The 21,929-nt window shown below is 46.7% G+C and overlaps 1 protein-coding gene across 2 annotated transcripts in view; it reads left to right on the top strand.

Annotated features, from left to right (window-relative positions):
- Positions 1–363: 363 nt before the first annotated feature.
- VANGL1 (VANGL planar cell polarity protein 1) overlaps positions 364–21,929 on the top strand; it is a 45,102-nt gene continuing 23,536 nt past the window's right edge. Inside the window, exons 1-5 of one of the 2 annotated variants that reach the window (XM_077119786.1) lie at positions 364–470; positions 1,143–1,208; positions 9,550–9,747; positions 17,460–17,592; positions 20,529–21,136. In XM_077119786.1, the coding sequence (XP_076975901.1) occupies positions 9,677–9,747; positions 17,460–17,592; positions 20,529–21,136 (812 nt within the window). In that variant the 5' untranslated portion in view covers positions 364–470; positions 1,143–1,208; positions 9,550–9,676. Of the gene's footprint in view, positions 471–1,142; positions 1,209–3,461; positions 5,369–9,549; positions 9,748–17,459; positions 17,593–20,528; positions 21,137–21,929 lie in introns of those variants that run through there. The other variant, XM_077119787.1, reaches the window with a different exon arrangement.

Here is a 21,929-nt window from a genome sequence, read left to right as displayed (position 1 = left end):
TGTGCATGTGTGTATATGAGTGTGAAGGTGCGTGGGAGGGGTGCACGTACATGCATCTGGGGGGGAGGGGGAGGCGCCGGGAGGGGTCAGTCCCTAGGCCCCGCGTGTGTATGAATGTTGAGTGTGCACGCGTCTCGTTGGGCAGGGCTGGGGTGGGTTGGGGTGGAGCGAAAGAGAGGTGGGGTGGGGGCTGGGGTTAGGGGGGACGCTGGCCGGACTCCGCCCTCCTCTGCAGGTGGGCCGGGCCGGCGGCAGGGCCGGCAGCGCTCGCTGCTCTTGGCTCGCGGCCGCGCGGGGCTCGCAGGGCTGGGCTCGGGCTGCGGGGCGGCGCCGGGACAGGAAGCGGAAAGCAGCAGTGCAGCGGCGGCCGCGGCGGGGCTCTGCCTCTACCGGAGCTCAGCGCAGGCCGCAGAGCCGGGCCGCTGTGAGCCGAGACCCCGCGCCGCGGAGCCCGCACGGCCGGCGCGGAGGTGAGTCCGGCGAGAGGCCAAGCGCCGCGGTGCTGCAGCCCCGAGCGGCTGGCGGGAGCGGGAGGGGGGGTCGGGAATGGTGGGGGGGCGGTGCAGACCTCCCGCTGGGAGACGCCCACCACCCCCAATCCCGACTGTGCGTGTCCCTGCGACCTCCCGCAAACCCCAGCGGCCGCAGCTCTCCCCATGCCACTGCTCTCCCGCCTCCGGCCCGTACCCCTTCTACTCCCACGGACCGCACCCCGTCTCGCTCTTCCTGGGACCCTACTCCTCTCCCATCCCTGCGAGCCTGCGCCCCTCCTGCCCTTACCCAGCGCTCTGGGCCGCACCCCTTTCCCCGGGACTCAGGATTCCCTCCCTACACCCTCGGCGCCCCCTCCTCCCCTGGCTGGACTTTGGGGGTGCGCCCCGTGGAGGTGCGCGTACTTGGACTCCCAGTGCGCGGCGGGCCAGCTGGCTGGGAGTGGCCGAACGTTCCTGGAGGACCCCGGGTTAAGGCCGCTGCGGGGAGGTGGGGCGGGCCGTCCCTAAGCTCCCCGGGCACTGGGCGCGCACCGTTGTGCCCACCCCTCTGTGGAGCTCGACCCGGGTAACCGCCAGCGCCCGGGGGCCGCCTGGCCCGTCGCCAGAAACCGGGACAGAGCTAGCCTGTGTTCACACCTCTTTTTACAGAATCGATCCGGCTCCGAAGGCCTGGAGGAGCGAGTCCGGTGGCGCTTCGGAGAGCGCAACAGGCAGGTAGGAGTTTACTTTCAAAAAACGCCGGGGTGGAGCAGAAGGCGCCCAGCCAGTCCCAGCCCTGACATGTCCCTGTTTGAGGAAAACCTCCCCACGCCGGGGCAGCCTTAAGCACCGACAGGACCTCATTTCCTCCTGCAGCCTTTGAACTGTCCCCTAGCAGTGCGCCCAGAGAAGTGGGAAGCCTGATAAAAATGTAAGCGCGTGGGTGGTGGAGGCTAGGGTGGGCTGGAGCCGCGGCTTGACGGCTCGGTGACGAGCTGGTGACACTGGGAGCAGTGAGATCTGTTGCTCCGTTTTCACAGATCGAAACCGAGTGTAAGGCCCGCACCGCGAAGGTGTTGTGAGCTCGTTTAGCTGCTCGTTAGGAGGTGTTAGAGCGCATTATGATGATGATTGTGCTGCTTGGCACGTGCGTTTTGTTAAAAAATCTTCCCGGGCTGTGGTTGGAAATGCGTGTATTTTTAGATACTTGTTCCAAAAGCTAGCAAGTTGTAAAGACTGGCATTTTCACTGACATGTTTATACATTTTACAGGGTTGCTGAAAAATATTGGAACTTGCGTCGCCAATCAACAATGCTAATTAGCATTCTCCTTCCAGTGGGTGGGTTGCTTGATTACATGGCCCTTGAAGTGAGATGGCAGAAACTGTCTGAATGGAAGGAGACTTAATTAGCCATTTTCTGTAACCATTAATTAGAGTTTCCAGAGTTGAATTAAATCAATGTGATCTCGTTGGGGGTTTGGTTTGTGGGAGGAAACTCTTATTCTACAGTTCAAAGAAATAACATACTTTACCTATCCTTGAGCATTTAGCATTTAGCCTCTCCATGTAATTAGTGAAAACACTCAATAGGAAGTTTTCACTGTTAGCTGGGAACAGTGTTGTCAGTGTGACTTGGTTGTGACTTGATTTGTAAATAAATTGGGAAGAATTTTGAGAGTGGCATATTTGCAAGGTCTCCCGAAGTGGCACATTTTTATTGTCTTATGTAATTGAGTAACAGGATGGAAACCATAAAGGAAATATAAAGCTTCCTTCCCAAGCAATAATTCGATGTCACTCATGTCTGTTGAGGATAAAGCAAGTATTGGGTAAGGGATGTATATTCCCCCCCCCCCCCCATACATACACGCTCACACCCCATTTGCTTCTCTCCAGCCCAGCAGTTGTTTGGGTCAGATGGGCAGTTATCACGCTGTGTCTTAATTGTCTCCACGTTTGGGCTGTGAGCTCCTTAGGAGCTGCGACTATTTCAGATTCATTTCTTTTCTTCTCCACTCCACATAAGGCTTCTCCACTCCTCACAACACTAAACCTGTGAGTAGGAGTTAAAATAGGAAAATTCTTTGTGGGTTATGTATGGTTTGGGACAATTTATGATTGCTGCCTGGCCTGCCCTCTTCTATGTAAAACTATTCTGGTGATTGCTACAATGCTATGAAATTTCTGCAGCTAAGACCCCAGGAGTTAGACTATCAGGATGCAAGTCCTGGCTTCAGCAGTTTATCAGATGTGTGACTTTAGCTGTAGAATGAGAGAACCCTTACCCCTTTTAGTGGCTTGTTCTGAGGACTAAGTGAGATCTTACATACAAATGACTTAAAACAGTATCTAACACATCCTAAGCACTCAGTGACAATACACTGTTAGCTTATCATTGCCACCATTTCTGTGAGGTGCACTAGCTTTGGTTAGGGTGGCTGGCTGTGTATGACATGGGATTTAGGCATTGTGCTATGCCATTTTTCGTGCAGTGGACAAGGTGGGTTTAGTGGGCTTGGGGTTGGACTGTGTTTCTGCCTGCTTTCTTGGTCTCACTGAAGCCTGATGAAAAGGCATGTTGGGCTGGGGTCTGCAGTGGTGTCATTAATTCCATTTCTTGGGCAGAGCTGTCAATGGACCCGGCACCATTGGATTTACAAGGGAAGTAGTGCTCATGAAAAACTTTTTATTTCTGAAGTCTAAAGATCTAGCAGAGGAGAAGGGGGTCACTTGAAAACAAGTACATAGAACTCTAGACATGTTAACCATTCACAGCTCTTCAGAAATCTGAACCCAGCCACTGAGGGTCTTTCAGGGGTAATAAATGACTTAGGCCAAGAGGAGTTATTCTGGAAAGGTGAGTTGAAATCATTGGCAAGATAGGTCAAATAAGGTTGGCATTTTCTTTCCTTGTGAATAGTGGCCCAGAGTCACTCATTTGTATGAGCCCTATTGTAGTGGAAGAATCAGGGGCTTTGTCAAACATTCTGCGGCCCAGGTGAGCTCCTCATCAGTGACCTGTGTGAGTCTTTTATGGTTTATAGACCACAGGTTCTGCAGAACGTTTTGGAACCCTTGTCATACTTCCCCACACCCTCTCTCCTAACTCCCTTGCCCTCCAAGTAAATTCATGAAAACCTACACGCAATTTTCTCCGGTTTTTTTTGGCATGGACAGGCACCAGGAATCTAACCTGGGTCTCCCGCATCTGTAATCTTTTTGACATTCACTTTCAACCTTGGAACAGTCAAGTGAGGCCCAGGGAGGAAGAAGTGGCAATCACCAGGTTACTTAGCTATAGTTAAAGGTGGTAAAGGTGGACTAGAAAACTGACTGCCATAAATCAAAAAGTATGCGTAAGTTCAGTGAAAATGACATGTAAGTCATATGCCATATAAGGTATTATTCCTAACTAGAGTAATTCACTTTACGGAATGGTGATAATGGCTCTCAGTTGTAGTAAGAAAAAAGCTTGACTCTAAGTGAAATTATTTAAATTGTCATTTTCTGTTTGAATGCCACATAATTAAAAATGGGCTCACCTTCCATGTAGGAGGCCCGGGTTCGATTTCTGGACCATGTACCCCCACCCCCAATAAAAAAATGGGTAGCTTAAGAAAAAGATTACCCTCCAGATGTAATAGAAATACTATTCAATGGAGTAAACCCTTTAGAATTCTGCGTGTGATAAAAATCAGATATTTAAAGTAATGTACACGGTACAAATCATAGATGAAAATATTTGTACCAGAAACTTCTTTCCCTTGGAAATACATCCTCTAGATGGGGAGAGGAATGGCTCTTTGTACCCTCTAAACTAGAGCTCCCTTAATTAGTTAATAGCTCTAGGCAGAGCTGATGTTTTTATAATTTCCTTTTGGTGAAGGTGAGCTGATGTTTACCACTATCATTACCATAACATATTATTTCCCTCATTTGGTTTTCTGAACACTGTATTTTTCTTTTAAGTAGTAGTCAGGTATATTTTATGTGAGTGAACTTAACTTTAGGGGAATACTCCATTTGAGGCCGCTGGTCTTCATTTTGCTTTTAATAAAACATGGTGAAGGATATTCTTTCTGACATTTTTTCCCTGGAAATTCCAGGATTTGAGATGCCACCACTCATACTTCATATGGCATGGTTTGATGAGCTCCAGCCTCTATTCTGATTTTTGGCTCCATCTCTACCCAAGCAGGGCCAGTAACTCAGGTAGCTGAGTTGTGTAAATTGAAGAATCGAATAGTTAACCTCTGGTTTCTTCCAGGGTGAATCTAAGGTCTCATGTCCTGAGATCTGCTCCCAAACGGGAGAGACAACCCTGAAGGTGGCCTCTGGCTTCGTGGAGCTTACAGGTGACAGACATTAAGTAATCACACGAGTAAACGTGTAATTGGAAACTGAGATAAAGGAAAGGTGCAGGGTGCTGAGAAAGGGCCTGATTGAGATGAGGGTCAGAGAAGAAGACTGCTTGTTAGAAGCAGTCTTGATTGAGGGATTTTTTTTTAAGGACAAGGCAAATCAGGGCATGTGTAGAGTAGGCACTGGCCCTAAGTCTGGAAAGAACGTTCTGCCTTGAAAGAATTGGGCCTGGAAAAGGAGAAAGGAAACGGAGAAGTGGACAAGGCCTTGAAGATCCAATGAGAGATTTTGTATCTCCTTTGCAGCACAGTGGTGTGCTGTGGAAGGGTTTTAAGCAGGGAAGTGACATATGCATTGTGACTTAAAGAGATCACCGCGGTTGCTGCCCACTCTGGGCTGTGTAGCAGGAGTCAGGCCAGTGGTCTGCATGATTGACAGTGCCAGCTCTCAGGATCCGTAGTTACGTCTTTTCACACTTCGTCCCGTGCAGGCCGGTGCCGCAGCCTGTGGCTTTATTGCTCAGGGAACCAGGTTCCTTTTCGTTACTTTATTCTCTGTCCTGATAAGGATGCCTTGGCCCTTATCTAAGTTCCCTTAATTTCCTCTGCATACAGTCGAGCTCTCTGGTAACTATATCACTGCAGTGATATGCTTCAGAATGAGTGTGTTTTCTATTAACTATATGGAAGCTGTTACCTCCTTGGGTTCGAAACCTCTTAAAATGCGTTCACCCTGGATTTTATTGTTTGTCTCCTGTTGCTGCTCCTTAATCTTCACTCAGATCTTGGACGAGAGTTGAAGGCTGTGATAGAAATGGTGTGGAGGGGTCTGTATAGACTGGATTCGATTAGGGCGGTGTGGCAGCTTTTTAATAGGGTTCAGCACTGTGTGAATTTGTGAGCCTGAGGACGTGGGGAGCTGGGAGCTGGGAGAGCCTAGTGACGGTCAGCTGTTTGGGGCAAAGCGGGGAGGAGAATAGTGAAAATGGCCCAGCACTGGATCTGTAGGATGGTAGGGTGAGTATATCGACCTGGAGAAAGGAATTGGAAAGGATAAGCCTGGATGCACTCGGAGAGCAGTTGTGGTGGGCCAAGGGGAACAGGAGGCAACTGAAGAGGAAATGCGCATTTGGAATGTATCTTTCCAGCAGGTCAGTTTGGCGGGTGCCTTTTATGTTCAGAGTGTCCGGGGGTGAGTAAGTCATAGTTCCTGTCTCCAAGGAGCTTATAGTAAATCCACAGGATGGAGAAGAGTAACAGGCTGAGCTTTGAGTCTTAGAGGACACCTGGATGGAGTCAGGAGGAGGCAGTGTTGGAAGAGAGGCGGTAACGTAAGGTGTCCCCAGACAAGCTAACCAGTGACAGAGAAGCCCTGGGAGGCCAGGCCTGTGCCTTCCCCGTCGCCGTGCCCCAGCCTTGTCGAGCAGGGTCTCTCATGTGTGCTTCTTAAACAAGGATGTGGATGAATGAATGAATGGAGTAAGAAGGCCTGTGAGAAGGAGGACGGGGTTGTGGCCTTGGGATTTGGCCAACAGCCATCTCTGGCCAACTTAGATTTCTTTTAGTGGCATGCCGGGGATAGAGGATTCAAGGTGCCGGATGGGGAGAAGGAGTGGCAGCATGTACAGACCACCCTTTGGTAAGAATAGGCAGGACTTATGGGAGAGAAACTGGACAAGGGTGGTTGGTAAAGTTAGGTAAAGCCTTTCCCCAAAGGGCACCGGGAGCCTGGGACTCTCCTTTGCGGGACATGCCTGGAGTTGCCCTAATGGAGGCCCAGAGGTTTTAATGAGGGCAAAGAATGACGTCCTCTTGCAGAGAGGAAAGAGGAATGAAACTTGGGTTAACATGTGCCAGAGACTTTGCATAGGAAGTCTTATTTGATCTTCACGACCCTAGGAAAAGGTAATATTAAGTGGCCTTTTACAGGGGAGAGACAGAAGCTCAGAGAGGTAAGCATCTTCCAAGATCTCATAGCAAGGGAGTGGTGCTGTACGGTCAGCCTGGGCCTTGGGCCACCTGCCTTTGAGATACCCCAGCAACATTTAGCCAGAGGTGCAAAAGTAAAAGAATTGGCTAGAAATTAGGGTAGAAAGGAGAATCCAAAGTTAGGGGGTGGAAGGCGGAAATAGTGTAGGAGGTGTGGAGAGTTCATTATTATGAATCTAAAAGAGAGCTATCAGTTATCTAGGCCAAGAAGCCAAGCTTTAGAATCTGCAGGTCAGCTGAGAGCTGGGAAGGAAGCCACCAGGGGATGAGGCAGGCTGGAGATCTTGACTTGCCTCCTAATGCTGATGTCTGCCAGGTAGGAAGCAGATGAAAAAGCAGCAAAGCCCGGCACAAAGGGAAGTGAGAATTTAAGGTGCTGAAAGCCCATTAGTATCCTTCCTGAAGCTGCTAGTGAAAGTGATGGGAGACAGAATTATGTGTGTGGGTGGGGAGCCGAGCTGGGAGAAATGAGCCAGCTTTTCCAGTCTTCTCGGAAAGCGAAGATGAGTCCAAGAATAAAACTAAGGTTTTTTAAACACTCACTATGTTTATTTTCACATTTAGTCTTTATAGTTGTCCCACGGTGTGGGCAGCCTTTATTCCCATTTTATGGATGAGGAAACTGAGGCTCCGAGGGAGAAACCAATGGGCTCAAGTCCACAGCTACTTAGTAAGCCTTGGACTGAGATATGAGCCCAGTTCTGCCTGACTGCAAGAAGCCCGTGGGTCAGCCAGCCTCAGATGGTGGGAAGGTGGCTGCAGTCACTTCCTCTGCCCCGCTCACTACCAAACTTTTCTTTTCCAAAGAAGTACAAGGAGAGCATCTGGTATGGGCTCAGATATCACGGCTTTCATTTATCCAGAGGTTAAAACATGAAGTGTTTGCAAAGGTACTCTTAGGTTCTGGTGCTGGCCCTTCCACAGTTGTACACTCGTTTGATCCTCATAGCAACCCTGTTATTCACATTTTATAGGTGAGGGTTCAGAGGGGCCTATTAATAATTTGACTGTGGTCACGTAGCTAATAAGTGAGTAGAAACGGGATTGGAACCCAATTCTGGATTCCTTATCTCCCTGTATCTTCGGATAATCCTGGGAGAACAATGGCGGGTTAATTTATCCCCGTTTTACAAATGAGGAACTGAGGTTCAGGAAGATAGGTTGTCTTATCGATGGTTGCATGAGCCTGTGGCAGATCTCTGGCTGGAATCCAGGACTTCCCACGGTAGCCTTGGGCTTCCGCCTGCAGAGGAGAAATGAAATGAGTCAGGCATCCACGACAAGGGAAGGTAGCCCTGGGTCACCCAGACCTTCTAGGCAAAGGCACCTCACTTTGCAGCAGAATGAATGGTAAGGGCAGAGGTATCCTAGCCAGTGCCTGAGGGCTCCAGGGCCTTGCTGGCGGGGCGTCATTTGCAGACTTGAGCCACATCCTGGCTGGGCACCTTGCTGCTGGGGTCAGGCAAACTTGACCTCCTCCCAGCAGGGGTAGGGTTTGGCCTTTGCAGCTCCTTTGTTTTCTCTTCACACTTACCTCCCTGGCTGTGTTTGCAGTGTCAGCTTCCAGGAGGCACTGGGTAAGGAAGCTCTGTTGGGCAGAGACCATTTCTGGAGCCGGGGTGCAGGGAGAGACAGAATGTGTGAATCTAAAGTTTTTTAGAAGTAAAGATGTAGCATGCTGGAGCTCAGGTGAAAGGAATGTACTTGGAAATGTTTCCAGTTTATGTTTATTGCAAAGCAAGTAGTACCCAGTGAAAATGGGAGGAGGGGGGTGTCTCAGAATCCTGCAACTAATAAATCACCTGCTTTCATTTTCTGATGTACCCTTTAATCCTTGTCCTTAAATAAGTGATTTTGGGGGGTGGGTTTGGGAATTGAACTGGGGTCTCCTGCATGGAAGGCGAGCATTCTACCACTGAACCACCCATGTACCCTTCATAAGTGATTTTTTATGGTTGTAACTAACTTAAATTTAACAGTCTTACCTCCTGCTTTTAAAAATTTACCGTTGTATCACAGAAATCTTCATTCTTCCTAATTATCACTCTAAGCAGCCACATAGTATTTCTTTAGGTGGATGAACTGTGTTTATCTTTTATGTTCCTCTGGTTTGGGGGCATTTTGATCATTTCCAGGGTTTCTCTATTATAGACAATGTGGTAATGGTTTTTCTTCAAAAAAAGGCATTACTTCCCTAAGGTAAATTCTAAAAAGTCCGGATTCCTGGATCAAAGAGACTCAGAACTTTTTGTTCTTAAATTGACTTTTGGAAACTATGACCAAATCCCTCAAAAGGTACTGCACTGGACATTGTTTTGATAACCCAGCAAGCGGGAGGAGGGTAGCAGGACACCATGGCTGCGGCTGGCAGGGCGAGAAGCCACTTCCCCCAGCTTAAACCCAGTGGGGAGCGAGGCTGTGCACAGGAAATGGACAGGTCCGAGGCTACCACCACCTCCCATTTTCCTCCTGCTGCGACAGGGAATTGACTCTCTCCACACCCAGCCTGACTCCCTTCCAGAACCTGGGACGCATGTCGCTATGAGTGGGGCATTTAGAGTTCAGATGCTTCTGTCCCGCAGTCATTGTTCCATAACAGAGACCTCAGAGGAGGTTGCTGCTTAGGGATGCTGCTTCTGTCACTTGTCTTCCAGCCCTATTTTGGTTGACTTTGAAGGTTGATATCGTTCTTTTTTTTTTTCTTACCTACCCCCCCCCCTTCAGAATCTTTTCCTGTTGAAGAGTGGATCTTCTGATTCCCAGCCTCCCTTTACAAGTCTAGCAGGTCAAGTTCTCTACCTCTAAGGAGAAGCTGTACCCCTCCTTCTTCAAGAGCTAGCCCTCCTTTGCTATGGATACCGAATCTACATATTCTGGATATTCTTACTATTCAAGTCATTCGAAAAAATCGCACAGACAAGGGTATGTAAGCTTTTGATTATTCTACTTTTCGTTTGGGGGAAACTTGCAGGTTGGCAGGACTTTGAAACATACTTTGCAAATGACTCCAGTTTGCAGGGCTGGAGGTTGGAGTCCCCTGGTGTGTGAGAAGCTGAGCTTTAAGAGCATTTAACACGCGTTGGGCGTGACCATGCCACCAATTTACATTTTATGGCTGCCTTTAGAGTGGATGACCTTAATTTCTCACAATTGATTTTAAATTAAAGTTTCTCCCTGCAGTTGCAATGCTCTTCAATTCTAAGTACTCCCACACATGACAGTTCTCCCCAAGCTTTCCCAAGAATGCAAGTGAAAGTTTTTTATGAAAAGATTGTCCCTGTATTACTTTTTATCCCAAGCTGCTGACTTTTTGTCCATTATGCATTGGTATGAAGCTTATGCCCCCAGCCCAGTGGGATCGGCCTGGTGCCTCACCGCTGTCTGACTCGTCTTCCTGGCAAATGGGCCTGGGTTTCTGAAAAAGTTGTCCTGGGAGATGGGAGCCAACTCTAGCTCTGGAGCCAAATTTCTCCCCTGTAATACGAACAGGTCTGCAATGGTATTTATAGTGCCTGCTGTATTACACGTATACAGAGGGAAGTGAGTGAATGAATGAATAGTTGGTACTGAACTGGTTAAGAATACAGGTGGGGGGTGGGCCGCGGTGGCTCAGCAGGCAAGAATGCTTTCCTGTGATGCCGGAGGACCCGGGTTCGATTCCCGGTGCCTGCCCATGTGAAAAAAAAGAATACAGGTGGTGAAGTTGCTACCACTTACCTAGTCTCCTCGTCTGTGAAATGGGTACAGCGACACCCTCCTTACACGATTGTTGAGAGGATTAATAAGACCGTGCAGATAAAACATTTAACACCGCACACAGTAGGAGGTCACTGAACAGTGGGTGTACGAAGGCTGTTAATGACCTTGACACTTTAGCACACTGTTTGGGGGCCCCAGCCCAAAGGGTCAAGCCCATGCATGGCCCACTTGTGCCCACAACCCAGGGCAGGGTTGGGAATGGGGATTGCAGTGGCGCTTCCCTGACTGAGCAAATCTCCATACAAGCAGCTGAATGTTTAGTAGGATTTGGTTTTGGAAAACAGCAGTAAGATGTACATATACGTGTGTGGGAGTGTGTGTATACACACACACACAGATACACACAAATGCACATAAATGCGTATGTATAGAATTTTTATGTATGTTATTTACTTGCTTATTTATTTGTGTGTATACAAATACACAGGAAAGTTTTAAAAAAGTACTCCCATAGATGACAGTTCTTCATGCTGCCAGGAGTTTTGCCCTCAGGGAAGGGGCTTAGCCGAAGAGTTGACTGATGGGAACTTTTACTGTGGGCTTTGTTTCTGTGCTGGTTCAGTGTTTTACAAGTATGTATTTTGTAATTCAAAAAAAAAAAAATGAATGGCATAAAAATGTATAAAGGAAGGGGATTCAAAGATCATTTAGTGACATGAGAAAATGTTCATGAGACCATGTTATAAAACCAGGACCCCACAGTTTGCACATTATGATGGTTACATCCACACGTGTGATAAGATGAGTATCAACTCAAGTTGGTATGCCTCGAGTGGTTTTTTTTTAGCTTTCATTATTTTCTAAATTTTCAAGGATTATACTTAAAATCATAAAAATTTTGAAAAAAGATGTAAATAAGTTTGTACTGAGTCCTGGTAAGCTTTTCTTGTCATGATGGGAAACAGAGGAGCTTTGGATTAGGCAACGCTGAGGGTGTCAGAGGGCCTCAAGTACCATGCCAGAGCCTGGGTTCAGAGAAAGTTAGAAACACTCTGGGGATAATTTGACCACAAATTTAAACCATTGAGTAAATCTATCAGACTAATTATAGAGTACCAGAAACAGCTGTTAAACAGTTAAAATATCAACTCTTTGGACGTAACTGGTGAAAGCAGCTACCTTGTCAGTGTGCCAAGCTTCACTTTTCCACGCCACGGTGACAGAAGTAGGAATTTGGGGTGCTGTTGGTGCGTTGGGAGTGAAGAGTAGAGGATGACTTGGAGGGTTCTCTGGTCCCTTTTTCTGCTGTACGTCTTGGCTGTCACGCTTTGGGGTCTATTGCTACACTCTGTTGTTTCCTCAGGCCTCTTGCCTCCCCCTGCACATACACACACACACACACACACACACACACACACACACACACACACCCAGAAATTGATACTCCCATGCTTTTGTGGTCACTTTAAGAGACTATAACTTTCGATGAAAGCAACGCACAGAACTCGTGGGTACCTTCTTGGACCCATGTGGAAAGTACTTGGCAAATGATAACACAAACTGAGACTTTTAATAAATTAATCAAGGAATATTACTGCATTTGGCCTGCTCTGAGCAAAACTCGGGGTGAAGGAATAGGCATTAGAGATGTATAAAACTCCTCCCTGCATTCTTTGAAAACAAAAAACCAGCAGCCCCCACATGTGAGGAAATCTGGCTGAAGGGTTTGATCCAGGCAATGCGGATGTAGCAGTTGTGAGGCAGAAGATCTATTCAGTGGGTGGTATGTGCCGTGGAGTATTTTGTCGGAGCATACGAATATTAAGCAGTAACAGTACCTGTCACAGGCTTAAGTGTTTTCATCACCGAGTGAAAGCAGCTCTGCTTAATGAATGTCAGGGATCTCAGTAGAACGATAGGAAGGGGGGAGGGGCAGGCGTGCTTTTCGGTAATTTTAGTAGGCATCCAACTCAGGGAGGAATAATTGCACCAAATTTGATATGCCCAGTTACACTGATCGTCTTTGGAGGTGCTAGGCAGATGACAGCAGACCCTTTTCTAAGCAAAGAGGTGAGTGGCCTCGTTCTGTGATGCCTGCAGTCTCCAGAGGGTGTCCAGTTAGCTTGCTGGGAAAATGGTGCAGACTCTAGAAGACCTCTCGTAACCTCTGGAGGTTGAACCCAAGTTCCTTGATTGCAGTGCAGCAGCTGCCAGCAACATAAAGTTAAGGAACCCTTCCTAGCACGCTGGTGTTATCTCCTGTCCTCACTGCAGTCGTAGAAGGTCGGTGGTGCTATACCCATTTGACAGGGTGAAACCAAAGCCCAGAGAGGGTGCATTATTTGCCTGAAGTTCCAAGGCTAGTAGGTGCCCCAGGCAGGGTGCAGGTCAGACTTGTTGCCTCTTTGAAAGTCCATGCTTTTTTCCATTGGCTGTGTGGGATGGAAAGCAGTAGGAGTGACTTGTAGGGGAAGGAAAAAAGAAAAGGGAAATGAAGAGTAACTCATGTGACTAATGTGCTAACATGCCTTATCCAAAAGAAAGGGCCTCCTGTGAGGGTGAGGAATCTGTGCTTTTGTTCAGAGGTCGCTTCCGCGTCAGTCGGTGCTGTGCTCAGCTCTCCCTCTGGCCCCCAGCAGCAGAGAGAAAGCAGGGGCAGTGGGTGGTGGTAGAGAAGGAAAGGGAGGAGTAACCGGTGGGGCCGGCTTTCCCCAAATAGAAGCAGACAAACAACAGAAACAGAACTAAATAATCTTCCCAGGAAATGCTGATCTTACGTGGGAACAGCATGGGAATTGATGGGGATTCTGGCGTGCCAAAAGGGGATTTATAGCAGCATCTAAAGACTCGGCTGTAGAATCGCCTAAATAGATACATTTATACATATACATGCAGGTACAGACACATGCCCGTGCCACCTACGCGCTGCCTCTCCCTCCTCCCATCTCTCTCGCACGCATGCACACACACACGTATATATGCACGCACAGATGTATACGGGCAGATGTTAAGTGGGGAAAGATGTAAAGATAAAGATTAGAATTCCATGACCGACACACACATGCCAGAGGTGATTCACACCACTTATGCAGAGTTGTTAAAAAAGCACACAAGTATGCACATGCTTTCTAGCACCCCCTTCATGGTTTGGTGGCTGAGTTGCTCTTCTGGTCTCCTATTTCCATGCTCTCAGATGCCTTGGACTGATTGTCCTCGTCACTGCGCAACCCTCTCACTGAGGGCGCTATGAATTACAGCATCTGGAGCTACAGGGATGTGTATTTGCATACCTGTTACAGCTAAGTGGCCATATGATGACTTGTAGCTCTGCAAACTGGAAAGCTCTAAATAGCAATATTTTTATTGGAGTTCACTCATAAGTCCTGGCTTGGCTCAAAGACATTTCTGGAGCAGTAATGCAGGACTAGTGATTTTTATAAAAGCTGTCTCACTGGTCTTGCTCCCTTGAAAACAAGGCTCGGTATAGCAAGCAGCTTCCGTGGTGTTGAGTTGATAGGACATACCTTACATCTGCATCTCACTCGACAGTGTATGGAGGGCTCCAGGCTCTGGTGTCACTCAGTCATGATTGCATACTGAGCCTTTCTCCCAACCTCATACACTTAATAATATTCCTATAAAGGAGCCCTGTGGCATTGCAAAGGTCAGCATTACGCTTGTGGCTCCCGTTTTTGAGCCCCTTCTGTGTACAGGGCATGACACTGTGCATTTTACAATCAGGCTGATTTCTCAGGCAGCCATGCCAGCAGTGCCCTCCTCCAAGTGTATTTGTGTGGGAGAGCTCTGGGGAAGGTTCTTAGACCACCTGTATCCTAATCCCCTGGAGGGGTGGCAGAAAAATGCAGATTCCTGTTGTCTCCCAGTTCTTTGGGCATAGAATCTGCTCTTGAATGGGCATCCCATGTGGTTTATCTGGATATTCAGGTTTGCAGTTAAACCTAAGCACTGGTTTAGGGTTTCAAGCTCTAAAAGATGAGAAACCTGTAGTTATCAGATCATTGGTCTTATCTGGTTTCTTTCAGATGTCACCGGGAAAATTATTAAACAGTGTTTCTTATTTGGGTGCTGTTGAGCTCTTTGTGAGCCAGCTCTGGTTGCATTGGGATTTGAGAGGGATGGCTGGTGCTGGAGGGTTGCTGTTTTCAGTCCTGGCTGGTGGCCCCCCACATGAGCTGCTGCCCTGGTAGTGTTCAGGCTCAAGGAATTGGCACTCAGTGAGAAAATTTTTATTTCCAGCAGAATTTTTACTGTCACAAGATTTGCCCTCATAGGACTAGCAAAGAGAGGGATGGTTTAGGTGACCGTGTGACTTGGCAATGGTAGAGTATAAATGTGGGCGTGGTTGGGGAAAGTGGAAGCACAGTGAAACAGAGGAGACTAACCTCTTCTGTGTGGCAGAAGGAGACTTAGTCTAATGCTCATTCTGAAGATTGTGCACTTCTCACAGCGAATGCCTTTTGGGATGATTATATTTGGCAACCCAGAGTGTTGGGTACACAGCTTGGTGCTATCTAAAGTCATGACTCCTACCAGTAGGTTCAGGGGCATATCTCATAGCTGTCAAGCTTAAGAGTGTGAAGATGAATCTAATAGGAACCTAATAGGAATGTTTTTGCTGTGACGTATTCTGGTTGCTCTTCAAATCAGTGTGGCGTGGTAGCTGTGATTTGAGGCTGTGGCAACAGTCATATTCTGCCACTTCCTATGACTTTAGGAAGCCACTTAACCTCTGTGAGCCTTGGTTTCCTCACTGGTAAAATGGGGCCTCAAAGGGTTATTGTTTGGGTTGAATGAAATTAATACAGGAAAGCACTTAGCACAGTGCCCTATAAATTGAGATAGGGAGTAGGGCGGTGGGCATCGTAAGGTGAGTCTGGGTAAACTTGACCAGATTCTCTCTTTGGCCTGTTTCCTAAGTTGACAAGAACACATCTATAACTAGACTCTCACTTAGCACAGGTTATAATGATAAATTCTGACCTAGAGATAAGGTTATGTCACTGGAAGATTATCAAGGGGCAGTGAGAGCCTTCTTTCTTTGAAGGAGTTAGGCTGTGATAATCCCAGAGAGGGATCAGTAAGGTAAAAGTTGGACAATAGGAAATCTGCATGTGGTTTTGCTCCCCAAGGAGTATCTAAGTAGTAAGTGAACAGGAGCTCTGCATATAGAGGAGAAGGGGGTTTGATGGTATACTAGTTAGGTTCACTGTCAGCTTGGCCAGGTGATGGTGCCCAGTTCTGTTGCTGTGGACTTAAACCATCAGCATGTGATTACATCTGTGGGTGGCCAAGGGGAGTGCCTTTCGCAGTGAGTGGCATTTAGTTTAATTATCTGGAGGCATAAAAGGAAGAGTCAGAAGAGAGAGAAGGAGCTTAGCACAGCTCAGCACACCTCAGCTCAGCTCTCAGAGCCTACATAGACCCAGATGTTTGGAGATGTAAAGAGGAAATGCCCCGGGGAAAGCTGTTTGAACCTAGAAGCCAGGAGAGAAGGCCAGAGAAACCTAGATGAAAGCTGGCTGCCTTTCCTCCAAGGAACTATAAATCTTAAACTAAATAAATCACTCTTTATAAAAGCTGGTCCGTCTCTGGTGTATTGCATTCTGGCAGCCTTATCAAATTAAAACAGATGATCTGTTACTAGCTCCATTTTAAATCTTTCCCAGGGTACACTTACTCTGCTTCACAATGTAAAATAAGCAAAATCATTCTTCTTTGCTGTTGGCCAATAGTAATAGCAATCACATCTACGATGTTTTGAGTGCTTCACAGCCCTGTACGGAACACTGCGTGATCACCTGTGTGGTATTATCATTATCTCCATTTCACAGAAGAGAAAACTGAGGTTCTCAGAAGTTGAATAGCCTTCCCAAGATCTCAACTTACTAGTCAGGGCAGAGCTGATTTGATGGTTTGTCTCCAAAGTCTCCATGCGAAATGCTGCTTCTGGCCTGCCTAGGAGACTTTGGGAATGAAAGCAAGTGCTTCAGGGAAGGATGTCACAGCGACCTGGGAGGACAGCAGAGGGCACCAACCGACTCTTGGCAACTGAGGGGCTCCTGGATTCACTGTTGGCAGCTGGGGGTGGGGGTGTTTAATGCTCGGTTGTAGCCTCTAAGCTTTGTCAGCCTGCTTGGTTGCTTTTGTAATTTCAAGATTGACCCATGTCAGGATGGTTCACACTACGGTGCTTTACAGTTACCTGAGAAAACCACTCAGAAAGTTCATCTGGGGTAAAAAGAATGCAGGAATCTGCTTTCTTTAGGAGGTGTGAACACACACACACACACACAAGCACCTATTTTGGTGTCATTTGTCCTCCCTTTCTTTCTTCCCATGGGTGTCTTTGAGTGCAGCCAGGACCCAGCAGGGATGTCTTTTAGTTTTGAATTTGTGGGAATGAAAAGTAAATGATTCTCTGTACTGGTTTAGAATTTCCTTTCTTCTCTTCTTGTCCAAAAGTGTAGGATAACAGTGTGTCCCAGATTTTTTTGGACAAACCAAAGCTTAAGTATTCTACAGCATTGTCCCAATGAAAAAATCTTAGATAATTAGTTTAGATAGATAACCAAATCAAGTCAGTAATTGTTACAACAAAATGTGCCTTAGTTACAGAAAACGAACATTCACAATTTTAGACTGTGTTTTAGATATTGGAATGGCAGGAAGAAAATACTAAGTAGGGAATGAGATCAGCTTACTTCTTGCAGAGGGATGGTGGCAGGTAGATGTTGGCATGGTGTGTATGTAGAATTTTTATAAATTCATCCATTTCATACAATTTTCATGTGTTTCATAAAGCTTCATAAATTCAAAACAAAATTTACAATGTATTTTTATGAACCAGAGAGTCAGTTAATGTGGCTTACATGTGTTGGCTGATTATCTTTTTCTGTCTTTTTTTTTTCTTTCAGGGAGAGAAATAGAGAAAGACACAAATCACCCCGGAATAAAGATGGCAGAGGGTCAGAAAAATCTGTCACTATCCAGGCTCCCACCGGAGAGCCCCTGTTGGCAAATGATTCTACTCGCACAGAAGAAGTTCAGGTAGGGATCAAAGAATGTCTGGAAGCATGCTGTGCCACTTGATCAAGACGCCTTTGGGCCAGATGTTTTCCTAAGTCTTGTTGCAGTGGGTTCTCTTGGGTTTTAGTCTTTATTTTTCTAACATGTTAATTAGTTTATCTGTGTCCTGTGGTTTCTTGTTGGTCTAAGGAAAGCCTGCCCTGCCATTGGCTAGCTTGGGGAGTCTTCTGCAGCGTGATTGGGTGGCCTGCTTTGAATGGTATTGGAGAAAAGCCAGGGAGGTTGATGACTGGGCAGGGACGGGAGAAGTTGCAGGCTGGAGTTTCTGGAGACTCATTCCAAAATGGATCAGTGTAAGAGAGGAAAGGAAACTCCCTCTCCAGAGTATCTAAGTCAGTGTTGGAAAGAGGAGAAGAGAGGTTCGGACAGCCCAGACTGAGCATCAGTCTTGGTGTATGAAATAAATCAGGGGCTGCAAACTTAGATGGCTGAGAGGGAAACATAAATGAATGGAAAAGGCCCTGGGTCAAAAAAAGAGAGGAATATGGCTAGCAAGCTTGAGGATGAATCACAATCCTACTGCAACTCAGTATCAGAGACCTGGCTTTGAGTGATGGGGTCTGTGGCAAACTAGAGAATGCATTTCCTCTGTAAAAAGAACAGCAGCTCCTCAGCTCCAGGTACTTGCTGTCATTTAGGAATGAAGCACATTGTTACTTGGTCCGGCAATTTTTAAGAAGGACCAGAAACTACCCAACTTTTAACTATTGGCAATGTATTCATTTTTAAAAACACTGCGTGGGTTCTTCTCTCTGAGTCCAAATGTATGCCAGCCCACCAGATTTAAATAAACATCTGAGCTGGACTCAGGAACACGTTTGCACAGCTGCTGAAATGTATACATGTCCAGACTTGTCCCCTAATAAACAAAGCAATGTGTGCACACACAGCTGTAAAGTTAAAGACTATCGATAAGCATATGTAAATGCACCTGAAAGTACACACTGCATTTATAAGCAGGTATGTAGACTGAGATGGGAATTCCTCAGAGGAGTTGCTCTTCAGGTCCAGAGCTGCAGTTGTGGGTTGAATGTGAAGTTCGTTCAGCATTGAGCAAAAATCTTTAAATGATTGCACTTCCTTGCCTTGACTAAGGAAAGGCTGGATGAATAGACGGATGGGTGGATGGATGGATGAACAGATGGACAGATGGGTGGGGCTAATGCCAGGATTGTGTGTTTGGAGCATAGGTCTTTAAACCATCCGTAAGTGCTGCAGGGGGTCAGTTTCCTGTTAGATGTGGATTCAGAGATGCTTTTGGCTCACTGTGAAGGCATTTTTTTCTTTGCAGCATCTGTATGCATGTAGCTCGCTGAGAAGTAATTATTGGTGTTTACATCAACATGATATTGTAGGAAAAGCATTGAAATTGGCATTTGGTGGCTATATTTCTCGTTGGCTTTGGGCAGCCCAACCTTTATGGGCCTCAATTTCTTTGTTGAGGAACCCTAGTAAGGATATTGGATTAGAGGATCTTAGATACGTCTGTTCTAAGGTCTTCGATCTTAAGAGGACCCTCTAGACATCTACATTCCTAGGCACACAGATGTGCACAAATTGTAAAATAGGCGGGGGATTTAGTTAGCAGCTCTTTGAGCAGAATAAAATGGTGAGTGGATAGATAGATAGATCAGAGCAGTGTGGTGGTCAACAAAATGACCACCAGATACTATAATAATTATTTCAGCACTGATCGTCAGGTGAATGCTAGACCCAATTCAAAACATGGAGTCCAAAATTACCTTCCCTAGCAGTGTTATGAAATAAATTTTATGAGGTGCATGGGTGGTTCAGTGATAGAATGCCCAGCTTTCATGTGGGAGACCCGGGTTCGATTCCCAGATCATGCACCCCTCCCCCCAAAAATAAATAAATAAATTTTATGTAGCTTGTAAATTCACTTCATACTAGACTATTGTACAGCTTTGAGTTTTTCCCTACTGATAATTTTTTTCCTTTTTTTTTTAATAAATTGAGAACCTTTGGTACTATGTAAATATGAACATTCTTGTACAAGTAAATTTGCACCTAGAGAAATGAACACATTTTAAGCATGAAGTTGGATAAGTTTAAAAAATGTGACCTCCCGTATAACTCATACCTCTATTAAGACACACATTTCCATCACCCAAGAAAGCTTTCTTATACCCTTCCCAGGCAATCCCTGCTCTCAGCCTTACCCCAACCACTGCTCTGAGTTCTATTACTGTAGATTAGCTTTGCCTGGTTTAGAACTTAATACAATTGGAATCTTACTCTTTTGTGTTGGGTTTGGTTCCATTGGCATAATGATTTTGAGAATTAGCCATATCTTGGCTAATGATTTTGAGATTTATCCACATCTTGGCATGGATCATTCTTTTATATTTTTGCTGAGTAGTGTTCCATGGTATAACTGGACCACAGTTTATTATCCATTCTCCTGATGATGGCCATTTGGGTTGTACAACTTTTGGCTATTATGAATAAAACTGCTGCGATCATTCTTGTACAAGTCTTTGTGTGGACAGCTTTTCATTTCTTTTGGGGAAAAGCCTAGTCATGAAATTACTAAGCCATACCGTGAATGCATATTTAAACTTACATGAAACTTTCCAGTAGTTTTCCAAAGTGGTTGTACCATTTCATACTTCTGCCCCCAAGGTGTGAGTGTACACCCGGTTGTATCTGGCGGTTATCATAGACAGCAATTTTCTTTGTTGGTACGTGATCGTTGTTAACTTTCCAAGTGGAGAACTATGCGTTTGGGAAGTTTCCATGAACACGAATTCATGAACAAGTCTCCGATTTGGGTTCCACCTCCATTTTCTAGAAAGCCCATGATTGTGGGTTGGTTAGAGGAGGTGTCCCCTGCGCCACACGCTGCTCTTCACCCTTCCTGTTTTCTCCCCCGTCAGGACGACAACTGGGGAGAGACCACCACAGCCATCACGGGCACCTCGGAGCACAGCATATCCCAAGAGGACATTGCCCAGATCAGCAAGGACATGGAGGACAGCGTGGGACTGGACTGCAGGCGCTACCTGGGCATCACAGTGGCCTCGTTTCTTGGACTTCTAGTTTTCCTCACCCCCATCGCCTTCGTCTTGTTACCCCCAATCCTGTGGAGGGAAGAGCTGGAGCCTTGCGGCACCATCTGTGAGGGGCTCTTTATTTCGGTGACGTTCAAACTTCTCATCCTGCTCATTGGGACCTGGGCGCTTTTCTTCCGCAAGCCGAGAGCTGACGTGCCACGGGTGTTTGTGTTCCGAGCGCTGCTGCTGATCCTCATCTTTCTCTTTGTGGTTTCCTATTGGCTTTTCTATGGGGTCCGCGTTTTAGACTCTCGGGACCGGAATTACCAGGGCATCGTGCAGTACGCCGTCTCCCTTGTGGACGCCCTCCTCTTCATCCATTACCTGGCCATTGTCCTGCTGGAGCTCAGGCAGCTGCAGCCCATGTTCACGCTGCAGGTGGTCCGCTCCACCGACGGCGAGTCTCGGTTTTACAGTCTGGGACACCTGAGGTAAGGGGAATCGGGCGGGAGAAGGGCCTGTGAAGGGACCGCTTATCCCTCGTTAGTAGAAGGCGGGTCCTCAGCATGTGGGAGGGGATGACTGATGCCCAGCCCCAGGAGAAGGGTGTGAGTGTTTTCTTTCTGGTGTTAGCAGGGGCTCTGTGCAGGTGGGGTGTCCACGCACGCTGACCGTCCTGCCTTCTGAATGGGGTTGAGTGGTTGCTGGCTCTCACCTAGACTGAGGTTTTTGTGTACCTGTCCTTGAAGTCATTAGCGGCTCCCCAGAGTCATGGAGGGAAGCTGCGGCTGGTGACCGCTGCTGCCCTTGCCCCTGAAATCGGCCTGTGACAATGAGTATGTCTACAGCTCTGTTTCACCCAACACCTGGCATGCCCTGTGGCCCCAGTGTAATTATTAACTGCTCCCTTTTTCCCCCCACTCTCATAGGGGTCTTGGTTTGGGCAGTAAACTATATAGTCACCCTGGTATTTCTCTAGTGAGGAATCAAGTGCAGAATAGAGACTCGGAAAGTGTTAAAGGATGAGTGTTTTGAAAATACATGCTTTAGAGGTAGATTAGGATGTTATGCTTTAAATCTGTGTATAAAATACAATTGTTGTTTTTGTGTTTAATTAGAGGTAATACTCATCATTTATTCTTATTTACCTTTTACACTTTGTATAGATTAGTTTTCGCAGAATCCTGTGATGTAGGTATTATTAATCCCCTTGTTACAAATGAGGAAACTGACCCTTGGGGGTTTTAAGTAATGTGTACAAAATAAAGTGGCTAGCCTTGTTTA

Source organism: Tamandua tetradactyla, chromosome 11, assembly GCF_023851605.1.
Source record: "Tamandua tetradactyla isolate mTamTet1 chromosome 11, mTamTet1.pri, whole genome shotgun sequence".
In the NCBI taxonomy this organism is placed as follows: domain Eukaryota; kingdom Metazoa; phylum Chordata; class Mammalia; order Pilosa; family Myrmecophagidae; genus Tamandua; species Tamandua tetradactyla.
Note: the sequence above shows the minus strand (reverse complement) of the source record. Positions and strands in the feature narration are given on the sequence as shown.